This window comes from Tamandua tetradactyla, chromosome 1 (assembly GCF_023851605.1).
Source record: "Tamandua tetradactyla isolate mTamTet1 chromosome 1, mTamTet1.pri, whole genome shotgun sequence".
Taxonomy (NCBI): Eukaryota; Metazoa; Chordata; class Mammalia; order Pilosa; family Myrmecophagidae; genus Tamandua; species Tamandua tetradactyla.
This window is the reverse complement of record NC_135327.1, coordinates 5,814,362-5,840,438: the sequence shown is the minus strand read 5'-3', so window position 1 is coordinate 5,840,438 and position 26,077 is coordinate 5,814,362. Positions and strand designations below refer to the sequence as shown.

At 39.1% G+C, this 26,077-nt stretch overlaps 1 protein-coding gene across 1 annotated transcript in view; it reads right to left on the bottom strand.

Moving 5' to 3' along the window:
• Positions 1 to 81: 81 nt before the first annotated feature.
• Positions 82 to 26,077, bottom strand: part of ZNF334 (zinc finger protein 334) — a 31,672-nt gene continuing 5,676 nt past the window's right edge. Inside the window, exons 4-6 of the mRNA XM_077156552.1 lie at positions 18,806 to 18,932; positions 18,428 to 18,523; positions 82 to 5,086 (exon numbers count right to left, since the gene is read on the bottom strand). Coding sequence (XP_077012667.1) covers positions 3,462 to 5,086; positions 18,428 to 18,523; positions 18,806 to 18,932 — 1,848 coding nt within the window. The 3' untranslated portion in view covers positions 82 to 3,461. The remainder of the gene's footprint in view (positions 5,087 to 18,427; positions 18,524 to 18,805; positions 18,933 to 26,077) is intronic.

The following is a 26,077-nucleotide window of genomic DNA, read 5'->3' as shown; positions in this document are numbered from 1 at the left end:
TGATCAGATTCAGATGTAAGTTTAGGCATGAGTAGATGGTGTTTTTTTTTTTTTTTTTTTTTTTTTCAAATCAGGAGCACACAATATTGTTGCCTCTCTCTTATGTTATTACAGGTATTGGTGATCTTTACCCAGATCTACTCATGCATTAGGGGTTACAAAAGAGTGATATGCTTATTCTAACATTACTTCCTCAGGTTAGCTGCAAGACTTCAATAAAGAAAAAGCTTCCCTTCCCATTATTTGGCAACCACAAAGAACAGTTCATATGGAAAATGTAGACTTAATACTGATTCTTTCCCTTTATTTTCTAGTTTTCAAAGCATTCCCCCACAGGTGACCGATTTTTTAATGATTGTTTTTGTAGGTTTTTTTTTTTTTTTGTATCCCTGGAAGAAACCGTACTGATTGTGATTATTATTCTTTCAATGTATTTTTGGATTCTATTTGCTGGTGTTTTATTTAAGTGTTTCATCCATATTCTTAGATGAAATTGATTTATGGTGGCTGTTATTATACAAGTATGAACGCATACACAGGTTGTGTGCAAAACCAGTCCAGTTAATAATCTCTGTGGGTAATGAAAGAATCATGCATTTATGAGACAGGAAAAATTACCTGCATTAGCAAACATTCATTGCACCTAATTAAGTAGAAACTCTTGCCTAGTTACTAATAAAGGGGCCATAGAGACTCATGGGAAGGGGAGCCTTGAATTGCCCAGAGGAATTCTCTAGGAACAGATGTCCAGCAGCTCTTCCTGCACATGTGCAGTTCATTTTTGGGCGATAGAGTTCTCTTGCTCTGTCTACAGCCTTATGGGGGAGATTCTGCATGTTTTTAGACCAAAGTATGACCCTAGGATCCAAAGTGGAAAGAAAGGGATTGAAAAGAACCTCTGCAGAATGTGGGGGCCAGAAGAGTGGTAGAGAGGATTGCCTTATGCTCCTCTAAGCTGGAAACATGCTTGCCAGGCTGTCTTGAACTTGGTCTCAGAAAAAGGCAGGTAAGAGATGTCTTGGCTCTAGCCCTTCTGGTTCTAGGGCTGGGAAAAGGAAAAGGGTGGAAGCACTTAAACACTTAAGTAAAACTCCTGGAAATACAATAAAAATACATTGCAAAAATAATAATCACAATCAGTAGGTTTGAATTTTTTCATTCTCTGAAATAGGGTAAAATGTAGGAGCCCAGGAAGGCATATAAAAGGGCATAAGAGATGATTCTAGAAATTCTGCTTTTGCAGGTGTGGCCCAGCAACATGCAACCTGATGCTCTGAAAAGCAGGACAGCTAGGGAGAGAATATTATATGCTGACCTTAAAAAGGCAAGGACAGTGCAAACCAGTGTAAGCAAAGCAAGAATGTTAGAGCCAGAGACAGTTCAACTTCAGGGTGTGCCACTTGGCTGCCTTAAAACTGCAATAATTTTAGGGAACTTTGTTTTCCTCCTTTGTAAGATGAGCATGGAAAGAAAACTTACCTCATAGGCCTATGTGATGGTTAAGTTGATGTGTCAATTTGGCCAGGTGATGGCACCCAACTGTCTGTTCAAGCAAGCACTGGCCTGTCTGTCACTGTGAGGAATTTCATGGACTTAAATCATCAGCACATTGATTGCCTCTGGTTGATCACATCTGCAGTGGGCTAATGGGAGTGTCTTCCAATGAGTGATGCTTAATCTAATCAACTGAAGGCTTTTTAAGGGAGAAGTCAGAAGAGAAACTTGCTCTCTCCAGTTAAGCTCGACAGCCTCCCCTGGGGAGTTCATCAAGACCTTCACTGGAGTTGCCAGCTTGCAGCCTGCCATATGGAATTTGGACTCACACATTCCCACAGTTGCATGAGACACTTTTATAAAATCTCATATTTACAGATATCTCCCATTGGTTGTTGCCTAGAGAACCCTTAGTACTACAACTTTGGTACTGGGAGTGGCTCTTGGGAAACAGAATCTTAAAAATGTGGTGTTGTTTTTGCAATTGGTTTTCTACTCTGAGTAGACTCAAAGGCACTAATGACTGTATTTCCAATAATCAAGATGGCACTGACAGTCCATGGCATGAGTAGGCAATAGAGATACACAAAATACCACCATTTGATTCTGCTAATTGTACACTTATATGAGGTAAGGCTCTCTGAATAACAGTGTTTTTGACACCTTAACAGAGTTTTGTGTTAAAAGATTAATGATGATGGCTTCTAAGGATATGCTGATCGCCCTGAAGAGTGACATATAAAGTTTAGAATGATAATACTGGAACAGAATTTTTCTTTTTGACATGTGCAGGCTCCAGGAATTGAAACTGGGTCTCCTGCATTGCAGGTGAGAATTCTACCACTGAGCTACTGTTGCACTGCCTGCAAAAGCATTTTACTATAACCTAAATATAGCTTTTCATGCTAAAAATTAATACAACTGGGTTTCTTTACATCACACAGTGAGCTTTATATAAAATGAAATAACACTGTGTCAATATTTTTGGATTTCATTCAACATAGTGGTTTTAAGGTATAATCATGTTGATTTGACTAAGGTTAATTAGTTTTCACTAGTGCATTTTATTCCCACTTATGACTCTATATCAACATTTACCTGTGTAGTCTATTGTTAATGGACATCTATGTGTTTTCTGTTTTTTTAAAAATTGGTATTACACAAAATATTGTAATGAACACTCTCATACCTATCTGTGGGTGCAAATGTGGAAGAGTTTCTCTAGAGCAGGGCTTCTCTGTGGTGGGGCTACTGGCAGTCTGGATGAGACACTCTCCAATCCTTTCTCTGACACTTTGAAAGACACTTAGTCTCTTTGAACTTCCTACCTACCAAATGACTACAGCACACTCAGTCATAGCAACAATCAGAATATCCTAATATTTCTAAATACCTTTTAGGATGCCCAGTTGAGAACTATGTTTTAGGATATGTATAAAGGAGAAGAACTGTTGGACCACAGACTGTGTGACTGTTCAATCTCATAATTTATGTGGTATTGTTGAGATTCAGAAAGAATGGTGAGTTTCCATATGCAAATCCAAGACACAGTATTTATGCTATACAGCACACTCATGCATTGTATATTTTTGTATAGCCCAAACCATCTAAGGAACTCTTCACATATATATTTAATGCTGTTGGGCCAATGATTTAAGTTATTCATGCTTTAGAATAAAGCATTTCATACTATATTAAGAACAGAATATTTTCTATTATCTTTTTGTTATAAGTTTGCTATCACATCTGAACAATTCTGGAGGAACATTTTAATACACATTCCTTAAAATGAAAATATTTCCCCTCAGTGACTTTGAATTGTTGTTGAAAGCCTTCACACCCTCAAAGTATTCACAGGGTTTCACTCCTGTATCAACGCTCTACTATCCAATAAGTTATAACCTACTAAGGAAGACTCTCCTACATGTGTTGTCTTTAGGCATTCTGCCCTGTGACTGTACTGATGGTCAACAAGTTGGCTTGTAAATGAAGCCTTCTACACTTGGATGGAATTGATGGGAGCCTTCTTTCTCCTTGTGTGTTTTTCTTCGATGTTTGGTGAGGGTTGACCTCTGGCTAAAGGTTTTTCTACAGTCATTACATTCATAGGGTTTTTCCCCAGTATGAATTCTCTGATGTTTTGTGAGGGCTGATTTTTCAGAGAAGGTTTTCTCACACTCAAGACATTTGTAGGGTTTCTCTCCTGTATGAGTTCTCTGATGCACAATGAGATTGGATTTCACGCAGAAAGATCTCCAGCATTCATTACATTTATAGGGTTTCTCTCCTGTGTGGGTCCTTTGATGTTGAGTAAGGTTTGATTTCACACAGAAAGTTTTCCCACATTCATTACATTTATAGGGTTTCTCTCCAGTGTGAGTTCTCTGATGTACAGTGAGGGCTGATTTCTGGCAGAAGAACTTTCCACATTCTTTACATTCATATGGTTTTTCCCCTGTGTGTGTTCTCTGATGTTCAGCAAGGTTAGACTTCACAAAGAAGGACTTTCCACAGTCATTACATTCGTAGGTTTTCTTCCCTCTATGTGTGTTCTGATGTTGTGTAAGGTCTGTTTTCTTATAGACGCTCTTCCCATATTTATTACAGCTGTAGGTTTTCTTTTCTTTGTTCGCTCTCTGTTTTTGAGTGAGATGTGATTTCCTATTTAAGGCCCTCCCACTTTCATTACTTTCATCAGTTTTTTTCTCCAAGTGTGTTCTCTGAAGTTCAGTGAGATTTAACTTCCTGCAGAAAAATTTCTCACATTTTTTACAGTTGTATATTTTCTCTCCTATGTGAATTCTCTCATTCTGAGTAGTGTCTGACTTCCTTGAGGCGTTCCCACTTTCATTGTACTCATCAGGTTGTTCTCCTGTGTACATTCTTTGATGCTGAGAAAGGTTTGATTTCTTGCCAGAGGATTTCCTAAATTTACTACATTTGTTGTGTTTCTTCCCTAGATAAACTCTCTGATGTATATGTTTTGACTTTATGCATGAGAATTTCTCACTATTATTGCATTCATGTGTCTTTCTCTCCTTAGAAGTTGTCAGATAAGCACTGAACTTTAACTTTTGAATGAAGGCTTGTCCATATTCATTATCTTCATAGGGTTTCTCTCCTGTGTGAGCGCTTCTGTGTGTAATGAAGTCTGTCTTTCTGTGGGAAGCTTTCCCATGGCTAGTATATTCAAGAAGTTGTTCCAAAGCTGGATTGTTCTGATGCTGAATAAAGTCCTCCATATGACTGTGGGATTTCTTTTTTTGGTCATTTTCATAGGGCTTGTTCCCCAAATGAGATTTCTCATGTTTGGTATTAAGGAATCCACATTCATTGAAATCACCACACTTTTTCCTTACGTGGCTTCTATTAATATTTAATTCTGAGGCACTTTTCAAGTTTGTTCCAAATGAGTCACATTTATGGAATGCTTTTTTTGAGGGCACTGGATTTGTGGCCAGATTAAATGCTTCTCCTAAAGTCTTACTCCTCTCTGTGGTCAGTGTTTTGTGGTTGATGAATAAAGCTTGCCTCAAATGTTTGCCTTCATTTTCATGGCTTCTCTTTTTCACGTTATTGGCATTCTGGAATCCTAGAAATATGAAAAAGTAATTATACATTATAAATCTTAACACATTTCTTAAGGAATGGTATTGTACCTATGTGCCTTATTTTGAGTTTATTCTTAAGTTTCAGACACGGTCTTCTGGGATGAAATAAATCCAAAGAAAATGTGTCTCCTACTCTTTTGGTTTGGCATATGAGAACAGAAGCAAAAACTCATACTGCAGTAGAAAAATGCAGAGAAAGCTGCAAATTAACTCAAGTAGCTTTGGCTTGTTATAGATATGATCTCAAAATGGCTACAGAATTTGAAACATATGGAAAGATGAGTGAGAAGAAAAGATGTTTTGATCCAAGGATGACTGATCCAAGGATGGAGGAACACTCAAAGAGAACGGAAAGAACCCTAATAAAAAGGGGGACACTGAGGGGAGAGACAAAGCAGGCTGAAGGGTGACCCAAGGAAGCATCAGAGCAAGGATTATGAGTGGAGGTAGATCAGAGACTAGTTCCTTATTACCCTCTCCCCATATCTTAATACTGCAGTAGCATTCTAGTTTACATGCTTCCAATCTCTTTCTCTTCTTTTCCGTTCTGCACAACAACCCCAAATTAAATTTATGAAATAACTAACTTCCTTGTGTCTAAATGTTGGTCCTGTAATTCATGCTTTATCTCTCTATCACCTGTGATTTACAGAGCAGTAAACTATGTGAGAGGACAGCTGTGTTTGCAACAGGATCTAATTCATCTCCGTATTCTGATTGTTGATGCTATCTTTTGATGCCTTCAGAGTTAATCAGCAGCAATCTATCCTGATTGACAATCCTACTTTCCCCCCTTTCAATCTGCTGATGTACTTCACCAACTGGTTATGCTCTGTCACAATACTATTTTTAAATTCAGTCTTTATAGCATGATTTCCTCCTCTGTGATTTCTCTTTTCTGTGGGAACTCAAGCACCTGGCTACTCAACTTGGTCCCAGAACCTTCATTAACCTTTTTCTTGATTTATCTTAAAACTTTTGGCAATAGGTGATTATTTTTATCTCCCATACTTACATTTTATGCAACAGCATCAATTATATGCTTAAACACTTAGGACTTTTCAGCAGCAGATAAAACAAATAGAAGACAATATGCCAGCAAAGAAAATTTTATATTAGATTGTTAAGCTTAGATTTGTATACTCGATTTTAATACGTAGAATCACAACACATGTTCAGGTGATCATTCCATAAGTTCACATTATCATTTAGAGCCAACCAGATCAGGTTCTTTGCTTGGCATATATTTCATTCTTACTCTGTTCAGAATCTACATATCCTGCAGGAAATGCTTCTGCCTCATTGTTAAAATCTCCTCACCACTTTAAGTTCCATTTGTGGTACAACTGGCAAGTAAACACTATCTATAAAGTAGGTTTTAACACTGTTGTCCACAGCACTGGTTTCTACTGTGCTTTCTCTCAACTTCTTTTTCCATGACTAAGCCAGCCTGATAACTGCTTTTGGCAGTTTTTCCATTTTTTAAATTTTTTAACTTTTTTATTGTATATATAACATATATACAAAGCGAAGAAATAAAAAAGCAATAGTCTTGAAAGCACTCTTCAAAAAGTGGTTACAGGACAGATCCCTGAGTTTGTCATAGGCTACCATATGATCCTCTCATGTTCTTCATTTTAGCTTCCAGAATATAGGAGGCTAGAGGACTTAAATATTTTTTTCATCACAATCAACTTTTTTCCTTCTTTTTTTTTTGTGAGAAATAATATACATACAAAAAAAGCTATAAATTTCAAACCCCAGCATCACAGTTAGTTGTAGAACATATTTCAGAGTTTGACATGTGTTACAATTTCACAATTATAGGTTTTTACTTCTAGGTGCTCTAAAATACTGGAGACTAAAAGAGATATCAATTTAATGATTCAGCATTCATATTCATTTGTTAAATCCTATCTTCTATGTATAACTCCACCATCACCTTTGATATTTCCATACCTCTCTTTAGGGGTGTTTGGGCTATGGCAATTCTAAATTTTTGCTATTGGAAGGGCCTGTCACTAATATGGGGAAGGGAGATGGAACTATCTGATGTTCTGGAGAGGCTGGGCTAGATTTCAGGATTTATCTGGATCAGGGACCCATATGGAGGTTGTAGGCTTCTGGAAACTTACTCTACCCTTGTGGAATCTTATATATTGCCCTAGTGTTCTTTAGGATTGGCTGGAATGGTCCTGGTTGTGGGTTGGCAGGTTATGATAAGTAGAAACGTCTACCCGAAGCTTGAGTAACAGCAACCTCTAGAGTAGCCTCTCGACTCTATTTGAACTCTCTCTGCCATTGATACTTTATTAATTACACCTCTTTCCCCCCTTTTGGTCAGTATGAAATTGTTGATTCCATGATGCCAGGTGTGGATTCATCCCTGGGAGTCCTCTCCCATGTTGCCAGGGAAACTTTCACTGCCAGATGTCATGTCCCAAGTAGGGTGGAGGGCAATGATTGCACTTGCAGTGTTGGGCTTAGAGAGACTGAGGCCACATCTGAGCAACAACAGAGGTCCTCCAGAAGTAACTCTCAGGCATGCCTATAGGTAGTCTAAGCTTCTCTGCTACCTACATAAGCTTCAAAAGAGTAAGCCTCAGGCTCGAGGGCATGGCCTATTGATTTGGGTGTCCCTAAAGTTTGGCACAGTATCAGGGGATTCCCTGATGCTCAGGTTTAATAGTTTGATAGTCTTTCTCCCCTCCCTCAGGGGACTTTGCCAATACTTTTTTATTATCTGCTTAATATTCTAGATGTATCCAGGCATTAGAATAATCTATACAGGATTAAAGGACCTCTTTCTCATTCTATGCTCTCTGTGTTTCAGTTGTTCAAATGAGCTGTACAGATAGGTTGAATTAGATTATGCACTACAGAAAATTTCAGTTCCAGGTCAAATAAACCTTTCTTCCATTGGTCTCAAAGAGTATGTGTGGTTCTAAAATACAGACACTGTCTTCCTTACCCCTATGTTCTGAATTACTTTAACCCCAAGCTGTTCGGCTTCATTCTTATCTCTAAATATCAGGTTATATAAATAAAACATCTCTCAAAATCCAGAAATAATAATCACCATTCCGGACTTAATGTGTCTGCTCTAAAAGCTTACAATCTAGGCCCCTGTTTTCTTATAAGTATTTTCTAAAGGTGATCATACCATTCTTGTTCTTTTGTTTTCTGGCTTATTTTGTCTCACCAAATGTCCCACATGTTCATTCACATCATTGCATGCCTCAGGATTTTGTTCCTTTTTGTAGCAGCCCAACCTTCATTCATAAGTATACACCATTGTTTACCAATCTACTTCAGTGCACCCTTCAGCCACCTGCATTCATCAGGCATCACTGTAGAAGGCCTAAAGTCCACACTCCATCAACATTCTCAATTTTAGATAATTTCATTGTTTCCAAGAGAAAGAAAACCAATAAACACACCCTTGCCCAATAGGAGATCCAAACCTCCTCTTAACTCTTGTCCCTCACTCCATTAATTACCTCTGCTGTTGCTATGGTAGTGCTGATGGTTTACTTTTGAACATAGCTCACAGCATGCAATAGCAGTTTTTCCCCTGTACCCTGGACTTAAACACTCTTTGTACAAGAATCATATCTTTGAAGTAATTCTTATGAGAATGAATTCATACTTCTAGTGTGAGTCAGTGGGACATGTAGGTCTATACAACCCCTTTCAATCTTGTTCATCTTCAATATGGTAATATTACTTGTAGACCTACTAGGAATCACCCTCACTCCTAACTTCTCCCTTACATTGAAGTTCAACCTTATTAGCTAATGGTTCACCCATCTCTAGCTTCTATGTATCTCTAAGTCCCCTATAATCTGTATTATAAGCCTCTGATTATACCTTTATGCTGGCCAAAAAGTGGAATCATACAGTATCTATCCTTTTGTGTCTGGCTAATTTCACTCAGCACTATGTCCTCAAGGCTCATCCATCTTGTCATGTGCTTCAGGACATCATTTTTTCTTACTGCTGCATAATATTCCATCGTACATATGTACCACATTTTGTCAATCCACTTGTCTGTTGATAGGCATTTGGCTTGTTTCCATCTTTTGGTGACTGTGACTAATGCTGCTATAAACATTGGTGTGCAGATGTCTGTTTGTGTCATTGCTTTCAGCTCTTCTGGGTATATACCAAGTAGTGCTATTGCTGAGTCATAGGCTAACTCAATCTTTACTTTCCTAAGGAACCACCAAACAGTCTTCCATAGTGGCTGCACATTCCCACGCAGTGCATAAGTGTCCCAGTTTCTCCACATCCTCTCCAACATTTATAGTTTCCTGTTTGTTTAATAGCAGCCATTCTTACAGGTATGAGGTGGTATCTCTTTGTAGTCTTGATCTGTATTTCCTTTACAGCCAATGAAAATGAGCATCTCTTCATGTGCTTTTGAGCCATCTGTATTTGCTCTTCAGAAAAATGCCCATATATTTGGTTCATTTTATAATTAGGTTATTCGTTTTTTTGTTAAGTTGTATGATTTCTTTGTATATACAGGAAATCAAACCTTTGTCCGATATGTGATTGCCAAATATTTATTCCCATTGAGTTGGCTGCCTCTTCACCTTTTTGACAGTCTTTTGAGGTGCAGAAGCATTTGATTTTGAGGAGTTCCCATTTATTTGTTTTTTCTTTTGTTGCTTGTGCTTGGGGTGTAAAGTTTAGGAAGCTACCTCCTATTACTAGGTCCTGAAGATGATTCCTTACATTTTCTTCTAGAAGCATTATGGTGCTAGTTCTTATATTTGTTTGATCCACTTTGAGTTAATTTTTGTGTAGGGTGTAAGATAGGGGTCCTTTTTCATTCTTTGGGCTATTGATACCCAGTTCTTCCATGCCCAAAGTTATTGAAAAGACTATTTTGTCCCAATTCAGAGGATTTGGGGGCCTTGTCAAAAATCAGCTGACCAAAGATTTGGTGGTCTATTTCTGCACTCTTGATTCGATTCCATTGGTCAATGCTTCTGTCTTTCTGCCAGTACCATGCTGTTTTGACCACTGTAGCTTTATGATAGGTTTTAAAGTCAGGGAGTGTTAATCCTCCCACTTTGTTCTTCTTTTTTAGGACGCTTTTAGCTATTCAGGGTCTTTTTCCCTTCCAGATGAATTTTTTTTAAGTTCTTTTTTTTTATTAATTAAAAAAAATTAACAAAACATTTAGAAATCATTCCATTCTACATGTACAATCAGTAATTCTTAATATCATCACATAGTTGCATGTTCATCATTTCTTAGTACATTTGCATCGATTTAGAAAAAGAAATAAAAAGACAACAGAATAAGAATTAAAACGATAATAGAGAGAAAAAAAAACCTATACCTCACATGCAGCTTCATTCAATGTTTTAACATAATTGCATTACAATTAGGTAGTATTGTGCTGCCCATTTCTGAGTTTTTATATCCAGTCCTGTTGTACAGTCTGTATCCCTTCAGCTCCAATTACCCCTTCTCTTTTTTTTTTTCAATTAACGGAAAAAAAGAAATTAACCTAACATTTAGAAATCATACCATTCTACATATGCAATCAGTAATTCTTAACATCATCACATAGATGCATGATCATCGTTTCTTAGTACATTTGCATGGGTTTAGAAGAACTAGCAACACAACCGAAAAAGATATAGAATGTTAATATAGAGAAAAAAATAAAAGTAATAATAGTAAAAACAAAACAAAACAAAACAAAACAAAACAAAACAAAAACCTATAGCTCAGATGCAGCTTCATTCAGTGTTTTAACATGATTACTTTACAATTAGGTATTATTGTGCTGTCCATTTTTGAGTTTTTATATCTAGTCCTGTTGCACAGTCTGTATCCCTTCAGCTCCAATTGCCCATTGTCTTACCCTGTTTCTACCTCCTGCTGGACTCTGTTACCAATGACATATTCCAAATTTATTCTCGAATGTCCGTTCACATCAGTGGGACCATACAGTATTTGTCCTTTAGTTTTTGTCTAGACTCACTCAGCATAATGTTCTCTAGGTCCATCCATGTTATTACATGCTTCATAAGTTTATCCTGTCTTAAAGCTGCATAATATTCCATCGTACGTATATACCACAGTTTGTTTAGCCACTCTTCTGCTGATGGAGATTTTGGCTGTTTCCATCTCTTTGCAATTGTAAATAACGCTGCTATAAACATTGGTGTGCAAATGTCCGTTTGTGTCTTTGCCCTTAAGTCCTTTGAGTAGATTCCCAGCAATGGTATTGCTGGGTCATATGGCAATTCTATATTCAGCTTTTTGAGGAATCGCCAAACTGCCTTCCACAGTGGTTGCACCCTTTGACATTCCCACCAACAGTGGATAAGTGTGCCTCTTTCTCCGCATCCTCTCCAGCACTTGTCATTTTCTGTTTTGTTGATAATGGCCATTCTGGTGGGTGTGAGATGATATCTCATTGTGGTTTTGATTTGCATTTCTCTAATGGCCAGGGACATTGAGCATCTCTTCATGTGCCTTTTGGCCATTTGTATTTCCTCTTCTGAGAGGTGTCTGTTCAAGTCTTTTTCCCATTTTGTAATTGGGTTGGCTGTCTTTTTGTTGTTGAGTTGAACAATCTCTTTATAAATTCTGGATACTAGACCTTTATCTGATATGTCATTTCCAAATATTGTCTCCCATTGTGTAGGCTGTCTTTCTACTTTCTTGATGAAGTTCTTTGATGCACAAAAGTGTTTAATTTTGAGGAGCTCCCATTTATTTATTTCCTTCTTCAGTGTTCTTGCTTTAGGTTTAAGGTCCATAAAACCGCCTCCAGTTGTAAGATTCATAAGATATCTCCCAACATTTTCCTCTAACTGTTTTATGGTCTTAGACCTAATGTTTAGATCTTTGATCCATTTTGAGTTAACTTTTGTATAGGGTGTGAGACATGGGTCTTCTTTCATTCTTTTGCATATGAATATCCAGTTCTCTAGGCACCATTTATTGAAGAGACTGTTCTGTCTCAGGTGAGTTGGCTTGACTGCCTTATCAAAGATCAAATGTCCATAGATGAGAGGGTCTATATCTGAGCACTCTATTCGATTCCATTGGTCGATATATCTATCTTTATGCCAATACCATGCTGTTTTGACCACTGTGGCTTCATAATATGCCTTAAAGTCTGGCAGCGCGAGACCTCCAGCTTCGTTTTTTTTCCTCAAGATGTTTTTAGCAATTCGGGGCACCCTGCCCTTCCAGATAAATTTGCTTATTGGTTTTTCTATTTCTGAAAAATAAGTTGTTGGGATTTTGATTGGTATTGCATTGAATCTGTAAATCAATTTAGGTAGGATTGACATCTTAACTATATTTAGTCTTCCAATCCATGAACACGGTATGCCCTTCCATCTATTTAGGTCTTCTGTGATTTCTTTGAACAGTTTTTTGTAGTTTTTTTTATATAGGTTTTTTGTCTCTTTAGTTAAATTTATTCCTAGGTATTTTATTCTTTTAGTTGCAATTGTAAATGGGATTCGTTTCTTGATTTCTCCCTCAGCTTGTTCATTACTAGTGTATAGAAATGCTACAGATTTTTGAATATTGATCTTGTAACCTGCTACTTTGCTGTACTCATTTATTAGCTCTAGTAGTTTTGTTGTGGATTTTTCTGGGTTTTCAACCTTCCAGATGAATTTGGTAGTTAGCTTTTCCAAATCTTCAAAGTACTTTGTTGGAATTTTGATAGGTACTATGTTGAATCTGTAGATCAATTTGGGGAGAATTGACATCTTAACTATATTTAGCCTTCCTATCCATGAGCAGGGAATATCTTTCTACCTATTTAGATCTCCATTGATTTCTTTTAACTGTATTATGTAGTTTTCTGTGTCCAAGTTCTTTATGTCCCTAGTTATGTTCATTCCTAAGTGTCTGATTCTTTTAGTTGCTATTTTGAATGGAATTTTTTCCTTAACTGACTCCTCAGCTAGGCCATAGCTTGTGTACAGAAATGTTACTGATTTTTGCATGTTAATTTTATATCCCACCACCGTGCTGAATTTGTTTATTAGCTCAAGTAACTTTGCTGTAGATTTCTCAGGATCTTCCAAGTATAGTATCATATCATCTGCAAACAATGAGGGTGTTACTTCTTCCTTTCCAATTTGGATGCCTTTTATTTCTTTGTCCTGCCTGTTTGCTCTAGTTAGAACTTCTAGCACAATGTTGAATTAACAGTGGTGACAGTGGGTATCCTGTCTTGTACCTGATCTTAGGGGGAAAGCTTTCAGTCTCTCTCCATTGAGTACAATGCTGGCTATCAGCTTTTCATATATTCCCTTTATCATACTGAAGTAGTTACCTTTGATTCCTATCTTCTGGAGTGCTTTTATCAGCAAGGATGCTGAATTTTATCGAATGCTTTCTCAACATCAAGCAAGATGATCATCATGTGATTTTTCCCTTTTGATTTGCTAATGTGCTGTATTAAATTAATTGAGTTTCTTGTGTTGAACCATCCTTGTATTCCTGGTATAAAACCCACTTGGTCATAGTGTATAATTCTTTTATGTGTTGGAATCAATTTGCTAATATTTCATTGAGAATTTTTACATCTATGTTCATTAGGGATATTGGCCTGTAGTTTTCCTTTCTTATAGCATCTTTTCCCAATTTTGGTATTAAAATGATTTTAGCTTCATAAAATGAGTTAGGTAGAGTTCCTCTTTCAACAATTTTTTGGAAAACTTTGAGCAGGATTGGTGTTAGTTCTTTATGGAATGTTTGATAAAATTCCCCTGTGAAGCCATCTGGCCCTGGGCTTTTCTTTGTATGTAGATTTTTGATGACTGATTGCATCTCTTTACTTGTGATTGGTTTGTTGAGATCTTCTATTTCTTCCTGAGTCCGTGTAGCTTGTTTGTGTCTCCAGGAATTTGTCCATTTCATCTAAGTTATCTAGTTTGTTGGCGTATAGTTGTTCATAGTATCCTCCTATGATTTCTTCAGGGTCTGTGGTAATACACCCCTTCTCATTTCTGATTTTGTTTATTTGCATCCTCTCTCTTTTTTTCTTTGTCAGTCTTGCTAGCAGCCCATCAATTTTATTGATTTTCTTAAAGAATCTTCTTTTGGTTTTATTGATTCTTTCTTATTGTTCTTTTGTGCTCCCATTCATTTATCTCTGCTTTAATCTTTGTTACTTCTCTTCTCCTATTTGCTTTGGGGTTATTTTGCTGTACTTCCTTAAGTTCCTCCAGGTTTGCTGTAAAGTCCTCGATTTTTGCTCTTTCTTGTTTTTTAATATAGGCATTTACGGCAATAAATTTTCCTCTCAGCACAGCCTTTGCTGCATCCCATAAGTTCTGATAAGTTGTATTCTCATTTTCATTCATCTCTAGATTGCTACTGATTTCCCTAGCAACTTCTTCTTTGACCCACTGGTTGTTTAAGAGTGTGTTATTTAATCTCCATATATTTGTGACTGTTCTCATCCTTTGGTGGTTATTGAGAACCAGCTTCATCCCACTGTGATCAGAGAAAGTGCTTTGAATAATTTAAATATTTTTATATTTATAAAGATCCGTTTTGTTCCCTAGCATATGATCTTTCCTGGAGAATGTTCCATGAGCACTAGAGAAGAATGTATAACCTTGTGCTTTAGGGTGCAATGACCTATGTATATCTGTTAGGTCTAATTCATTTATCAAGTTATTTAACTTCTCTATTTCCTGTCTTCTTGTTCTATCTATAGAGGAGAGTATGTATTGAAGTCTCCTACTGTTATTGTTGAAACATCTATCACTCCCTTCAGTTTTGCTAATGTCTGTCTCATGTACTTTGGAACTCCTTGATTGGGAGCATAACATTTATGATTGTTATATTTTCTTGGTGAGCTGACCCTTTAATTAGTATATAATGTCCTTCTTTGTTTCTTATGATGTCTTTAAAGTTTATTCTGCCTGATATTAGTATACCTACTCCTGCTTTCTTTTTCAAGGTTACAACTTGCTTGGATAATCTTTTTCCATCCTTTCACTTTCAATCTATTTGTATCCTTTTGTCTAAGATGAGTCTCTTGTAAGCAGCATATAGCTGGACCATGTTTATTAATTCAGTCTACTTATCTGTATCTTTTAATTGCTAAGTTTAGTTTGTTAACATTCAAAGTTATAACTGAAAATGCGTTTCTTGATTCCACCATCTTATCTTTTTTATTGCTCTATATATTCTTTTCCCTCTTTCTCTTCATATTCTTTAAATTACCCTTAATAGTACTCTTCAGTTCTGTGCCCTCCTTCAGACCTCCCTCTAGTCTTTTTTTTCAGCTGGCAGAACTCCTTTTAGTATTTCTTGTAGGGCTGGTCTCTTGCTGACAAATTTTTTGAGGACTTCTTCATCTGTGAAAACGTTAATCTCCCCCTCAGTTGAAGGACAATTTGGCTGGGTATAGAATTCTTGGCTGAAAGTCTTTCTCTTTCAGGATCTTGAATATACCCTACCACTGCCTTCTTGCCTCCAGGGTGCTAATTGAGTGGTCTGAACTCAGTCTTATTTAATTTCCCTTGTATGTAGTAGATTGTTTTTCTCTTGCCACTTTCAGGATTTCCTCCTTCTCTTCAGCATTTGACAGACTGATTAGTATGTGCCTTAGGGAAGGCCTATTTGGATTTATTTTGTTTGGAGTTTGTTGGGCTTCTTTGACTTATATATTTATTTCCTTCATGAGGGTTGGGAAATTTTCCCCCATTATATCCTCAACTACTCTTCCTAGCTCTTTACTCCTTTCTTCTTCTGGGACACCAATGATTCTTATGTTTGTGTGCTTTGTTTTGTCTATCATTTCCCTGAGTTCCCATTCATTTTTTTTTTCCATTTGCTGTTTTGAGTCTTGGAAATCAGTTATCCTTTCTTCTATATCACTTATTCTTTCTTCTGTGTCTTCAAATCTGATGTTGTGTGCCTCTAGTATGTTTTTTATTTGGTTAACAGAGTCTTTAATTTCTGTGATATCCACTATTTTTCAATTTAATCTTTCAAATCCCTCTTTATGCTCTTCTACTGTCTTCTTAATCTCTTTTATGTCATTTACCATCCCAATTATTTTATTAAGTAGAGTTGTAGGAACATCTTTGATTCGTTGTTCCAATATCCATGTCTATGGTTTTAATTTGGTCATTAGGCAGGGTTATATCTGTCTGCTTTGTGATATGCTTTTGCATTGTGATCTTCTGCTTCTTTGTGGCATGTAAATATCTTGATTGATTTATTTTGGGAGTTGATTTCTTTCAGCACTCTAAGGTCTTGGGTTTGCAGGATGTTTGCACAGCAGAGAGTAGGGCATGGGGTGGGCACTCAGTGCAGTGATTTGTTTCACGGTGGGTATAGGCACAGGATGGGGATGTTACACTGATGCTTGTGAATGTGGGTGCCCAGTGGCCAGGGAGGATGGAGGTGTGTGGGTGTACCAGTCTGGGAGGCATAACCCTGGTGTGTGCTAATCTAAGGCACAGGGTCCTTTGTGCATATGTGTAGAGCTGTGGCAGCAGGTCAGCGATACACCTTCATTGACTTGGGGCAGATGTGACCCAGCTGTGCAGGTTGGCACTTTCTCAGAGATGGGAAGTGTGGCTGCATGGTTCTAGGACTCCTGTAAAATACGGTTCCCAGAGCTGAGTGAGGTGACTGGGGGCTGTGCGCGTGCGTGGGCCTGGGAGTGCCGTAAACGGGTGCTCACAGCTCAGGTGGGGGGCGAAGTGAGGCAGGGAGACTTTATGGGTAGGTAGGCAGCCGGGGGTAGCCTAGGTATGGAGGTTGGTGCCCACCGCCTTTATGCACTGGCAACAGGCTGCAGGGAACAGGGAGGGGGAGGTAGTGCTCGGGAGGGGTGCAGGAGAGGTGGGCTGGGCTGCACTTGGGGTGGGGGTGGGGGACAGGTACGTGCCCTGGGGGCTGGTGGGGTGGAGGCGCCTGGAGTGTGGGGAATGGGAGCAGGTTTGGAGGTTCGGGTGTGTGGGGCGTGGGGTGAGTCGCCGGGCATGGGGCTGCACTGGTGAGGGCAGCGCACCTGAGGAATGTGACCTGGCTTACTTCCTGGCCCTGTGTTCCCTTCTGTGGACTCCTGTGGGCTCAGCGTTTCCACACCAGGCTCCAGGATTCTGCCTCTCAGTTCCTCGGCCTCCGCAACCAGGGCTGCCACATGTGGTGCAATAGGCTCTCCCAGGTCAGTCACACTCCCGAATGGCCACCTCAGTCACCCTTCTGTCCCACTTTCCATGGAGCCCACTTTTAAAATTTTAAGGTTGCAATTTCAGTGGACTCCAACTTCTAATGAAAATGGAGTTGGCATTTTTTTGGCTATGGAATTTTTAATTTTTTTACTTTCCTCGTGGTTTTTGGATAATTTGTAGGAAAAGAAAGGGGCAATGCTGACTTTAACTTCAAACTTCACATTAGAATTCACCCTTCCTTCCTAAGCATTTTGTTCATGTGGTTTCTAGGACACTGTGTTCTCCCAGTTTTCCTTCTCCCTCAGTGGGTGCTTCTTCTCAGTGTCCTTTGCTACAAAGCCTTGCCCTCAGCAAGGACATCACCTCCTGCCCCTTTTCTTCTCACTCAACCCCTTCCGGTCCCACTGAATTCCTTGCTGTTCCTCAGTGAGACCCAAGAACACTTCTGCCGCAGGCTTGGCAAATGCTGTTTCCTACTTTGGAAATCTCTTAGCCAGGCACATGGCTCATTCCATCCCTTCATTCAGGGCTGCACTACGCTGTTTCTGTAAAATGTTCAGCTCCTCGAAGAGGCTGCTCTGACCTCCCTTCCTACAACCGCTCCCCTGCCAGTCTCTTTCCCCCTCATCCCACTTGAATTGTTCATAGTGCTGATTAGTACTGGATATAATAAGTATTTATTTTTTAATTGGATCTCTCTAAAGAGTAGAGACTTTGCTTCTGGATCCCCTGTGCTTAGGATGTAACTGGTACTTGGTAGATGCCTAATTAAGTATTTGTTGAATAAAGGAATATACAAATGCATGTTAACAAACAGAAAGGTGAACAATGGCCATTACTGAACAGAGAGAATTACCAAAAAGTAAAGGTCTAGGATGAAGAAAGCAGCATTTGGAACCCATAAAAATCCAGCAAACTATACTCTATGCAATTCAAGGGGAAAAAAAAAGAACCTATATATGAGTTACATTTGGAAGTCTGATGCCCAAGACATATGGTTATCCGTCCTCAGTCACTTCTAAAAGTCTAAGAGACTAAAAAATATTTCAAAGACATCAAGCTCTAAACTGACCATCTGAGACCCAATTTCTACCAGCGTCCCTCCGTCTGACCTCACTCACTTACCTGTGTGGCTCTGACTTCGGATTTCTCTCTTTAATATCCAGGGTTCTTCTCCCTGTTCCAACTTGAATATCAGCTCAGGTTTGGTAACACAGTGCCCTATTATGGGAAAAGACACAGCACTTGGCCAAGCTGCTTAGGGTTCAGGACCTTTGAAGGATGAGAAGGGAGACATTTTATAGCCCTGCAATGATGGGACCAACTGTACCTCATCAGAGTAAACCTTTTCACCAGGGAGGTGAGACACAACATTCCTCCAAGTGCCCTGAAAGGGTCCTTGAGCCCGAAATCTCAAGCCTGAACTCATTACATTCTACAATGATTTGGTTCCTCAGAAAGGAAACGCATGCTGTTGGGGGATGCATGGGAAACTGTGCCTACCCAGTGACATCAGGTGCCTGTAGTTCTCCAGCATCACATCGCAGTACAGGAGCCTCTGAGAAGAGTCCAGCAGCTGCCACTCCGTCTGGGTGAAGTCCACAGATACATCCTCAAACAACACCGACCCCTGAAACAGCCCACTCCCACTCAATCTGAAGTGCTTGGAACAAAATGACATGGAAGATAGGTTTGTGTCCTATTGGGTTCACTGTTGAGAATTTACTAGAAAGTGTTGCAAAGGATGCCTACCATGTATCCTGCTTCATTTCATCCTTTTGTAAGAAAGAGAACTCCTAAGAGACATACTCGGCTTCTATATTTATTTAACTCATTTATTAATCCATACATCAGTATGGGTGCCCCCTACATCCTTGGAACTGCTCTAGTTGCCAAGAATACTGGAGTGAGTAAGACGCTGCTCCTACTTCTAAGGAGCTTACAGACTGATGCAGAGACTTTCCACATAAACATCACAGGCAATAAGGAACTTTGGGCAGCACTGGGTAAAAGGCAGAGTGAGGTCACAAAGGGGAAGGAAAGTCAGTTCTTCTTTTATCATGTTCCACTTCACTGAAAGAGCTAAAGATTTGATTGCACACCAAAAGTGAATTTCATGTGAATATGAGGCAAAGAATAAGCAAAGGCATAGAAACATTATATGTTAAAAGAATTTCAAGTAGTACTGCATGATAGAATAAAGTGAAGGCTTTGATGAGATCCTCAGCAGTAGATGTGTTAAGTAATCAGAGGCAAAAAAAAAAAAAAAAAAGATTAAATGTTCTCCTACAGACCAGTGGCCTCAGAAATACTTAGTTATTTTACCCTATCAGTAAAAATTCCTAAGCACCCATCAGTGTATTTATTTATAAGATACATATGTATATGACTCTCAAGTAATATGCCAGAAGTAAAGCTTAACAACTTTCTTAATTAAAAAAATTTTTCATACACCACTTGATTGTTTCTTGGGGTGTCTACCCCTACTCTGGAGATCACTTCTATGGAAAATGGGGACATATAAATAAGTAACATGATTAGATTTATATATTTTGAAAGTTATGCTCTTGAAGCAGAGTAGAGAATGTTTTAAAGCAGTAGTTTCCAATCAGAGGCCATTCTGCTCCCCAGGAGGGCTTCTGGCAATATCTGTAAACTTTTTTTTTTGTATGCTGTACGGCATTCATTCTTTTTCCACTGGAGTATTCCATTATTGCAGCACCATTTGTTGAATTTTTGTTTGTTTGTTTGCTTGTTTGTTTGTCTTTTGGGGAAGTGCATGGGCTAAAAACTGAACTCAGGTCTCCTGCATGGCAGGCGAGAATTCTACCACCGAACTGCCCTTGCACTCCCCAATCTGTAGACATTTGCTTGTCACAACAAGGCTGGGGAGGGGTATTCCTGGAAGACACTGGGTAGAAGCCAGGGATGCTGATAAATATCCCACAGTGTACAGGACTGTCCCCCACTACAGACTGATCAGTCCAAAGAGCCAGTAGTGTCAAGGGCTGAGAAAGCCTACTTTAAAGGGAAGTGACGGGGGAGATAGTAGACCTATGTGAGAGATGCCCCCATACTTTAATGTAGTAGCGGTGGAGAATTTAGAAGCAAGAACTGAATGTACGTGGAGATAACCAGAAGTGGGTTATACCATGAGGGAACAATGGAGCATTGCTCCTGGACTCTACAAAAGTTGCTGAGTTGATGATGGTGCTATAAACTGAGTCGGAACAAACAGGTTGGGCAGAAGGAGAGAGCGGTAAGTCCTGGACAGCTTCTAGTTAAGGTATCTCTGGAACATACAGAGGAGGAAGTCCAAGTCACAGCTGGAGATAAGGTTTTGGAGTTCAGAATGGAGGCGTAAGAAAATAAATTATGGGGGACTTCCAGTCCAAGATGGCGGCTTAACAATGTGCATGTTTTAGTTCGTCCTCCAGAACAACTACCAAATAACCAGAAACAGTACAGAACAGCTCCCAGAGCCACGTCAGTGACTGGACACACAGCATAACCCAGTCTGGACCAGCTGGACTGGCTGCAAGACCCCCCAGAACCGTGAGTCTCCCAAGCCGCGGCAGCCGGCACCCCTCCCCCACAGACTGCTTCCCAGAGGGGAAAGGAAAGAGACTTTACTAGCAGCAGGGGCTGAGCCCAACCAAACGCCAATTGTGGAATTAATTAACAAACTCTGACTACTAAAAACAGGTCCCTGGCTGAGGTGAACCTGGTTAAAGCGGAAGTCACTCATTTTTGCCTTGGTGCCAAGGGGCAGGGCTGATGGAAAAAGAAAAAAAAAAAAGAAGGAAACAGAGGTTTTTGTGGCTGTGTTTCTACAAAGGCTTGACTGCCTTTGGATACAGTGGCAGGGCTTCTCAGGCTGCATCTGCCCCAGGCATAGCAGAAACAAGCTCGTTTGAGGGCTTGTCTGGAGCCTGTGCCTTCCCCAGGGGAGGGGTGAGGCCCAGCTCAGGTGGAATCCCTCCCTTAAGGAATTCAGACACCAGGGCTTGGCAATTTGAAGCCATTAAAACCAGCCTACAACCTCTCCTCTGTCTCCACCACGCCCCCAGCAGGGAGAGTTTGCCAAAGCTAAAGGTACTGCATCATCTTACGCTGGTGGGACCAGCAGGCAGACAAGCACCACATACTGGGCAGGATAAGAAAAACAGAGTCCAGAGACTTCACAGGAAAGTCTTTCAACCTGCTGGGTCTCACCCTCAGGGAAAACCGATGCAGGTGACTCTTTCCTCCTGAAAGGAGCCAGTTTGGTCTGGGAAAATCTGGCTGGGGTCTATAATACCTAAGTAGACCCTCCTAAGGGTTGGGGGGGAAAAGGCACCATTCAAGCAGGGCAAGAAACAAGAAAACAAAACTGAAAAATTCTCCTCTGTTAAACAAAACTTCAGCTAGAGATCCAGAAAAAGCTGAACTGAATGTCAAAGAACAGATAGACAACAATTTCATCCAGCAAGAAAACCGTAGGTAAAAGAAGCTAAAGCAATCTCCAGAATAAAATAATTAAGGTAATTAAATGCCTAGACGCCAGCAAAAAATAACAAATCACACTAGGAAAACTGAAGATATGGCCCAGTCAAAGGAACAAACCACAATTCAAATGAGATACAGGAGCTGAAACAATTAATTCAGAATATACAAACAGACATGGAAAACCTCATCAAAAACCAAATCAGTGAATTGAGGGAGGATATAAAGAAGGCAAGGAATGAACAAAAAGAAGAAATCGAAAGTCTGAAAAAACAAATCACAGAACTTATGGGAATGAAAGGCATGGCAGAAGAGATAAAAAAACAATGGAAACCTACAGTGGTAGATTTCGAGAGGCAGAACACAGGATTAGTGAACTGGAGGACGAAACATCTGAAATCCAACAAGAAAAAGAAAATATAGGGAAAAAATGGAAAAATATGAGGAGGGACTCAGGGAATTGAAAGACAATATGAAGCACATGAATATACGTGTTGTGGGTGTCTCAGAAGGAGAAGAGAAGGGAAAAGGAGGAGAAAAACTAATGGAGGAAATTATCACTGAAAATTTCCCAACTCTTATGAAAGACTTAAAATTACAGATCCAAGAAGTGCAGCATACCCCAAAGAGAATAGATCCAAATAGACGTACTCCAAGACATTTAATAATCAGAATGTCAGAGGTCAAAGAGAAAGAGAGGATCTTGAAAGCAGCAAGAGAAAAGCAATCCATCACATACAAGGGAAGCCCAATAAGACTACGTGTAGATTTCTCAGCAGAAACCATGGAGGCGAGAAGACAGTGGGATGATATATATAAATTACTAAAAGAGAAAAACTGCCAACCAAGAATTCTATACCCAGCAAAATTGTCCTTCAAAAATGAGGGAGAAATTAAAACATTTTCAGACAAAAAATCACTGAGAGAATTAGTGACCAAGAGACCAGCTCTGCAAGAAATACTAAAGGGAGCACTAGAGACAGATACGAACGCAAAAGACAGAGGTGTGGAGAAGAGTGTAGAAAGGAAGACTATGAGTAAAGGTAAAAAGAAGGAAAATTAGAAGGACATATAAAAGCCAAAAGGCAAAATGGTAGAAGAGGGTACTGCCTGTGCAGTAATAACACTGAATATTGATGGATTAAGCTTCCCAATCGGGGGACAAGGACTGGCAGAATGGATTAGGGAATGGGACCCATCTATATGCTATCTCTACTCAAAGGACATGAGAACAAGGACACAAACGGACATTTGCACACCAATGTTTATAGCAGCATTATTTATAATTACCAAGAGATAGAAACAGCCAAAATGTCCATCGACAGACAGGTGGCTAAACAAACTGTGGCATATACATACGATGGAATATTATGCAGCTCTAAGATAGAATAAAGTTATGAAGCATGTAACAACATGGATGGACCTTAAGGACTTAATGCTGAGTGAGATTAGCCAAAAACAAAAGTACAAATACTGTATGGTCTCACTGATATGAAATGACATTAGTGAATAAACTTGGAATATTTTGTTGGCAACAGAGACCATCAGGAGATAGAAATAGGGTAGGATATTGGGTAACTGGAGCTGAAGGAATACAGATTGTGCAACAGGACTGAATATAAAAAATCAGAAATGGACAGCACAATACTACTAAAATCCGGCAAGAAAAAGAAAATATAGGGAAAAAAAAGGAAAAATATGAGCAGGGACTCATATTACATAACTGTAATACAATTATGTTAAAACACTGAATGAAGCTGAATGTGAGAATGATAGAGGGAGGAGGGCTGGGAGCATAAATGAAATCAGAAAGAAAGATAAACTATAAAGATTGAGATGGTATAATCTAGGAATGCCTAGAGTGTATAGTGATAGTGACTAAATGTACAAATTTAAAAACGTTTTTGTATGAGGAAGAACAAAGGAATGTCATTACTGCAGGGTGCTGAAAATAGATGGTAATTAATATTTTAAAATTTCAACCTATGTGTGAGACTAAAGCAAAAAATGCTTATTTGGTACAAAATTTGTATTTTGACTAGTGCATCTCCTAATATAACTTATGTAGATAGTTGGTTGAACAACATAAGTACATGGAACCTTGGTTAGGACATGAGATTTTGTTGGTTTGTCCAGAGTGATGCCCCGATGAATCCCAGAGTGATTTAATCATGAGTGGAAAAGTATTTGCAAAGTCCCCTTTGGGGAATGGTGAGAATGGGGGAAAATTCAACCTCCCCAAGTCAAATTCTTGATATCTCACAAGCAGTGTACACAACCAAAGCTATAAGCTGAGCCCCCAGTCTTGAGGTTTGCTCATATGAAACTTAACCCCACAAAGGACAGATCAAGCCTACTTAAAATTTAGGCCTAAGAGTCACCCCCAAGAGAACCTCTTTTGTTGCTCAGATGTGGCCTCTCTCTCCAGCCAACATGACGAGCAGTCTCACCACCCTCCCCCTCTCTGCGTGGGACATGACTCCCAGGGGTGTGAACCTTCCTGGCAACGTGGGACAGAAATCCCAGAATGAGCTGAGACCCAGCATCAAGGGATTGAGGAAACCTTCTCGACCAAAAGGGGGAAGAGTAAAATGAGACAAAGTGTCAATGGCTGAGAGATTCCAAACAGAGCGGAGAGGTTATCCTGGAGGTTATTCTTACGTGTTAGGTAGATATCACCTTGTTATCTAAGATGTAATGGAGAGGCTGGAGGGAACTGCCTGAAAATGTAGAGCTGTGTTCCAGTAGCCATGTTTCTTGATGATGACTGTATAATGATATAGCTTTCACAATGTGACTGTGTGATTGTGAAAACCTTGTACCTGATGCTCCTTTTTTTTTTTTTTAACTTTTTTATTAATTAAAAAAAATTAACAAACAAAACATTTAAATATCATTCCATTCTACATATACAATCAGTAATTCTTAATATCATCACACAGTTGCATATTCATCATTTCTTAGTACATTTGCATCGATTTAGAAAAAGAAATAAAAAAACAGAAAAAGAAATAAAATGATAATAGAGAAAAAAAAACCTATACGTACCATACCCTTTACCCCTCGCTTTCATTTACCACTATTGCAAACTGAATTTATTTTAACATTTGTTCCCCCTATTATTTATTTTTATTCCATATGTTCTACTCTTCTGTTGATATAGTAGCTAAAAGGAGCATCAGACATAAGGTTTTCACATTCACAGAGTCTCACTGTGAAAGCTATATCATTGTTCAATCATCATCAAGAAACATGGCTACTGGAACACAGCACTACATTTTTAGGCAATTCCCTCCAGCCTCTCCACTACATCTTGAACAACAAGGTGATACCTACTTAATGCGTAAGAATAACCTCCAGGATAACCTCTCGACTCTGTTTGGAATCTCTCAGCCATTGACACTTTGTCTCATTTTACTCTTCCCCCTTTTGGTCGAGAAGGTTCTCTCAATCCCTTGATGTTAATTCTCAGCTCATTCTAGGGTTTTTCTCAGTCCTTTGATGCTGAGTCTCAGCTCATTCCAGGATCTTTGTCCCACGTTGCCAGGAAGGTCCACCACCCTGGGAGTCATGTCCCATGCAGAGAGGGGGAGGGTGGTGAGAATGCTCATCATATTGGCTGGAGGAGAGGCCACATCTGAGCAACAAAAGAGGCTCTCTTGGGGGTGACTCTTAGGCCTAAATTTTAAGTAGACTTGACCTATCCTTTGTGGGGTTAAGTTTCATGTGAACACACCCCAAGACTGGGGGCTCAGCCTATAGCTTTGGTTGTCCACACTGCTTGTGAGAATATCAAGAATTCAACTTGGGGAAGTTGCATTTCTCCCCGTTCTCACCATTCCCCGAAGGGGGTTTGCAAATACTTTTCCAGTCACTGATCAAATCACTCTGGGATTCATCGGGGCATCACTCTGGACAAACCAACAAAATCTCATGTCCTACCTGAGATTCCAAGTACTTATGACATTCAATCAAACTATCTACATGAGTTATATTAGGAAATGCTCTAGTCAAAATCTAAATTTTGTAACAAATAAACATTTTTTGCTTTAGTCTCACACATAAGGTGACATTTTAAAGTATTAATTATCATCTATTTTCAGCACCCTGCAATAATGACATTACTTTGTCCTGATGCTCCTTTTATCTACCTTGTCAACAGAGGAGTAGAACATATGGAATAAAAATAAATAATAAGGGGAACAAATGTTAAAATAAATTTAGTTTGAAATGCTAGTGATCGATGAAAGGGAGGGGTAAGGGGTATGGTATGTAAAATTTTTTTTCTGT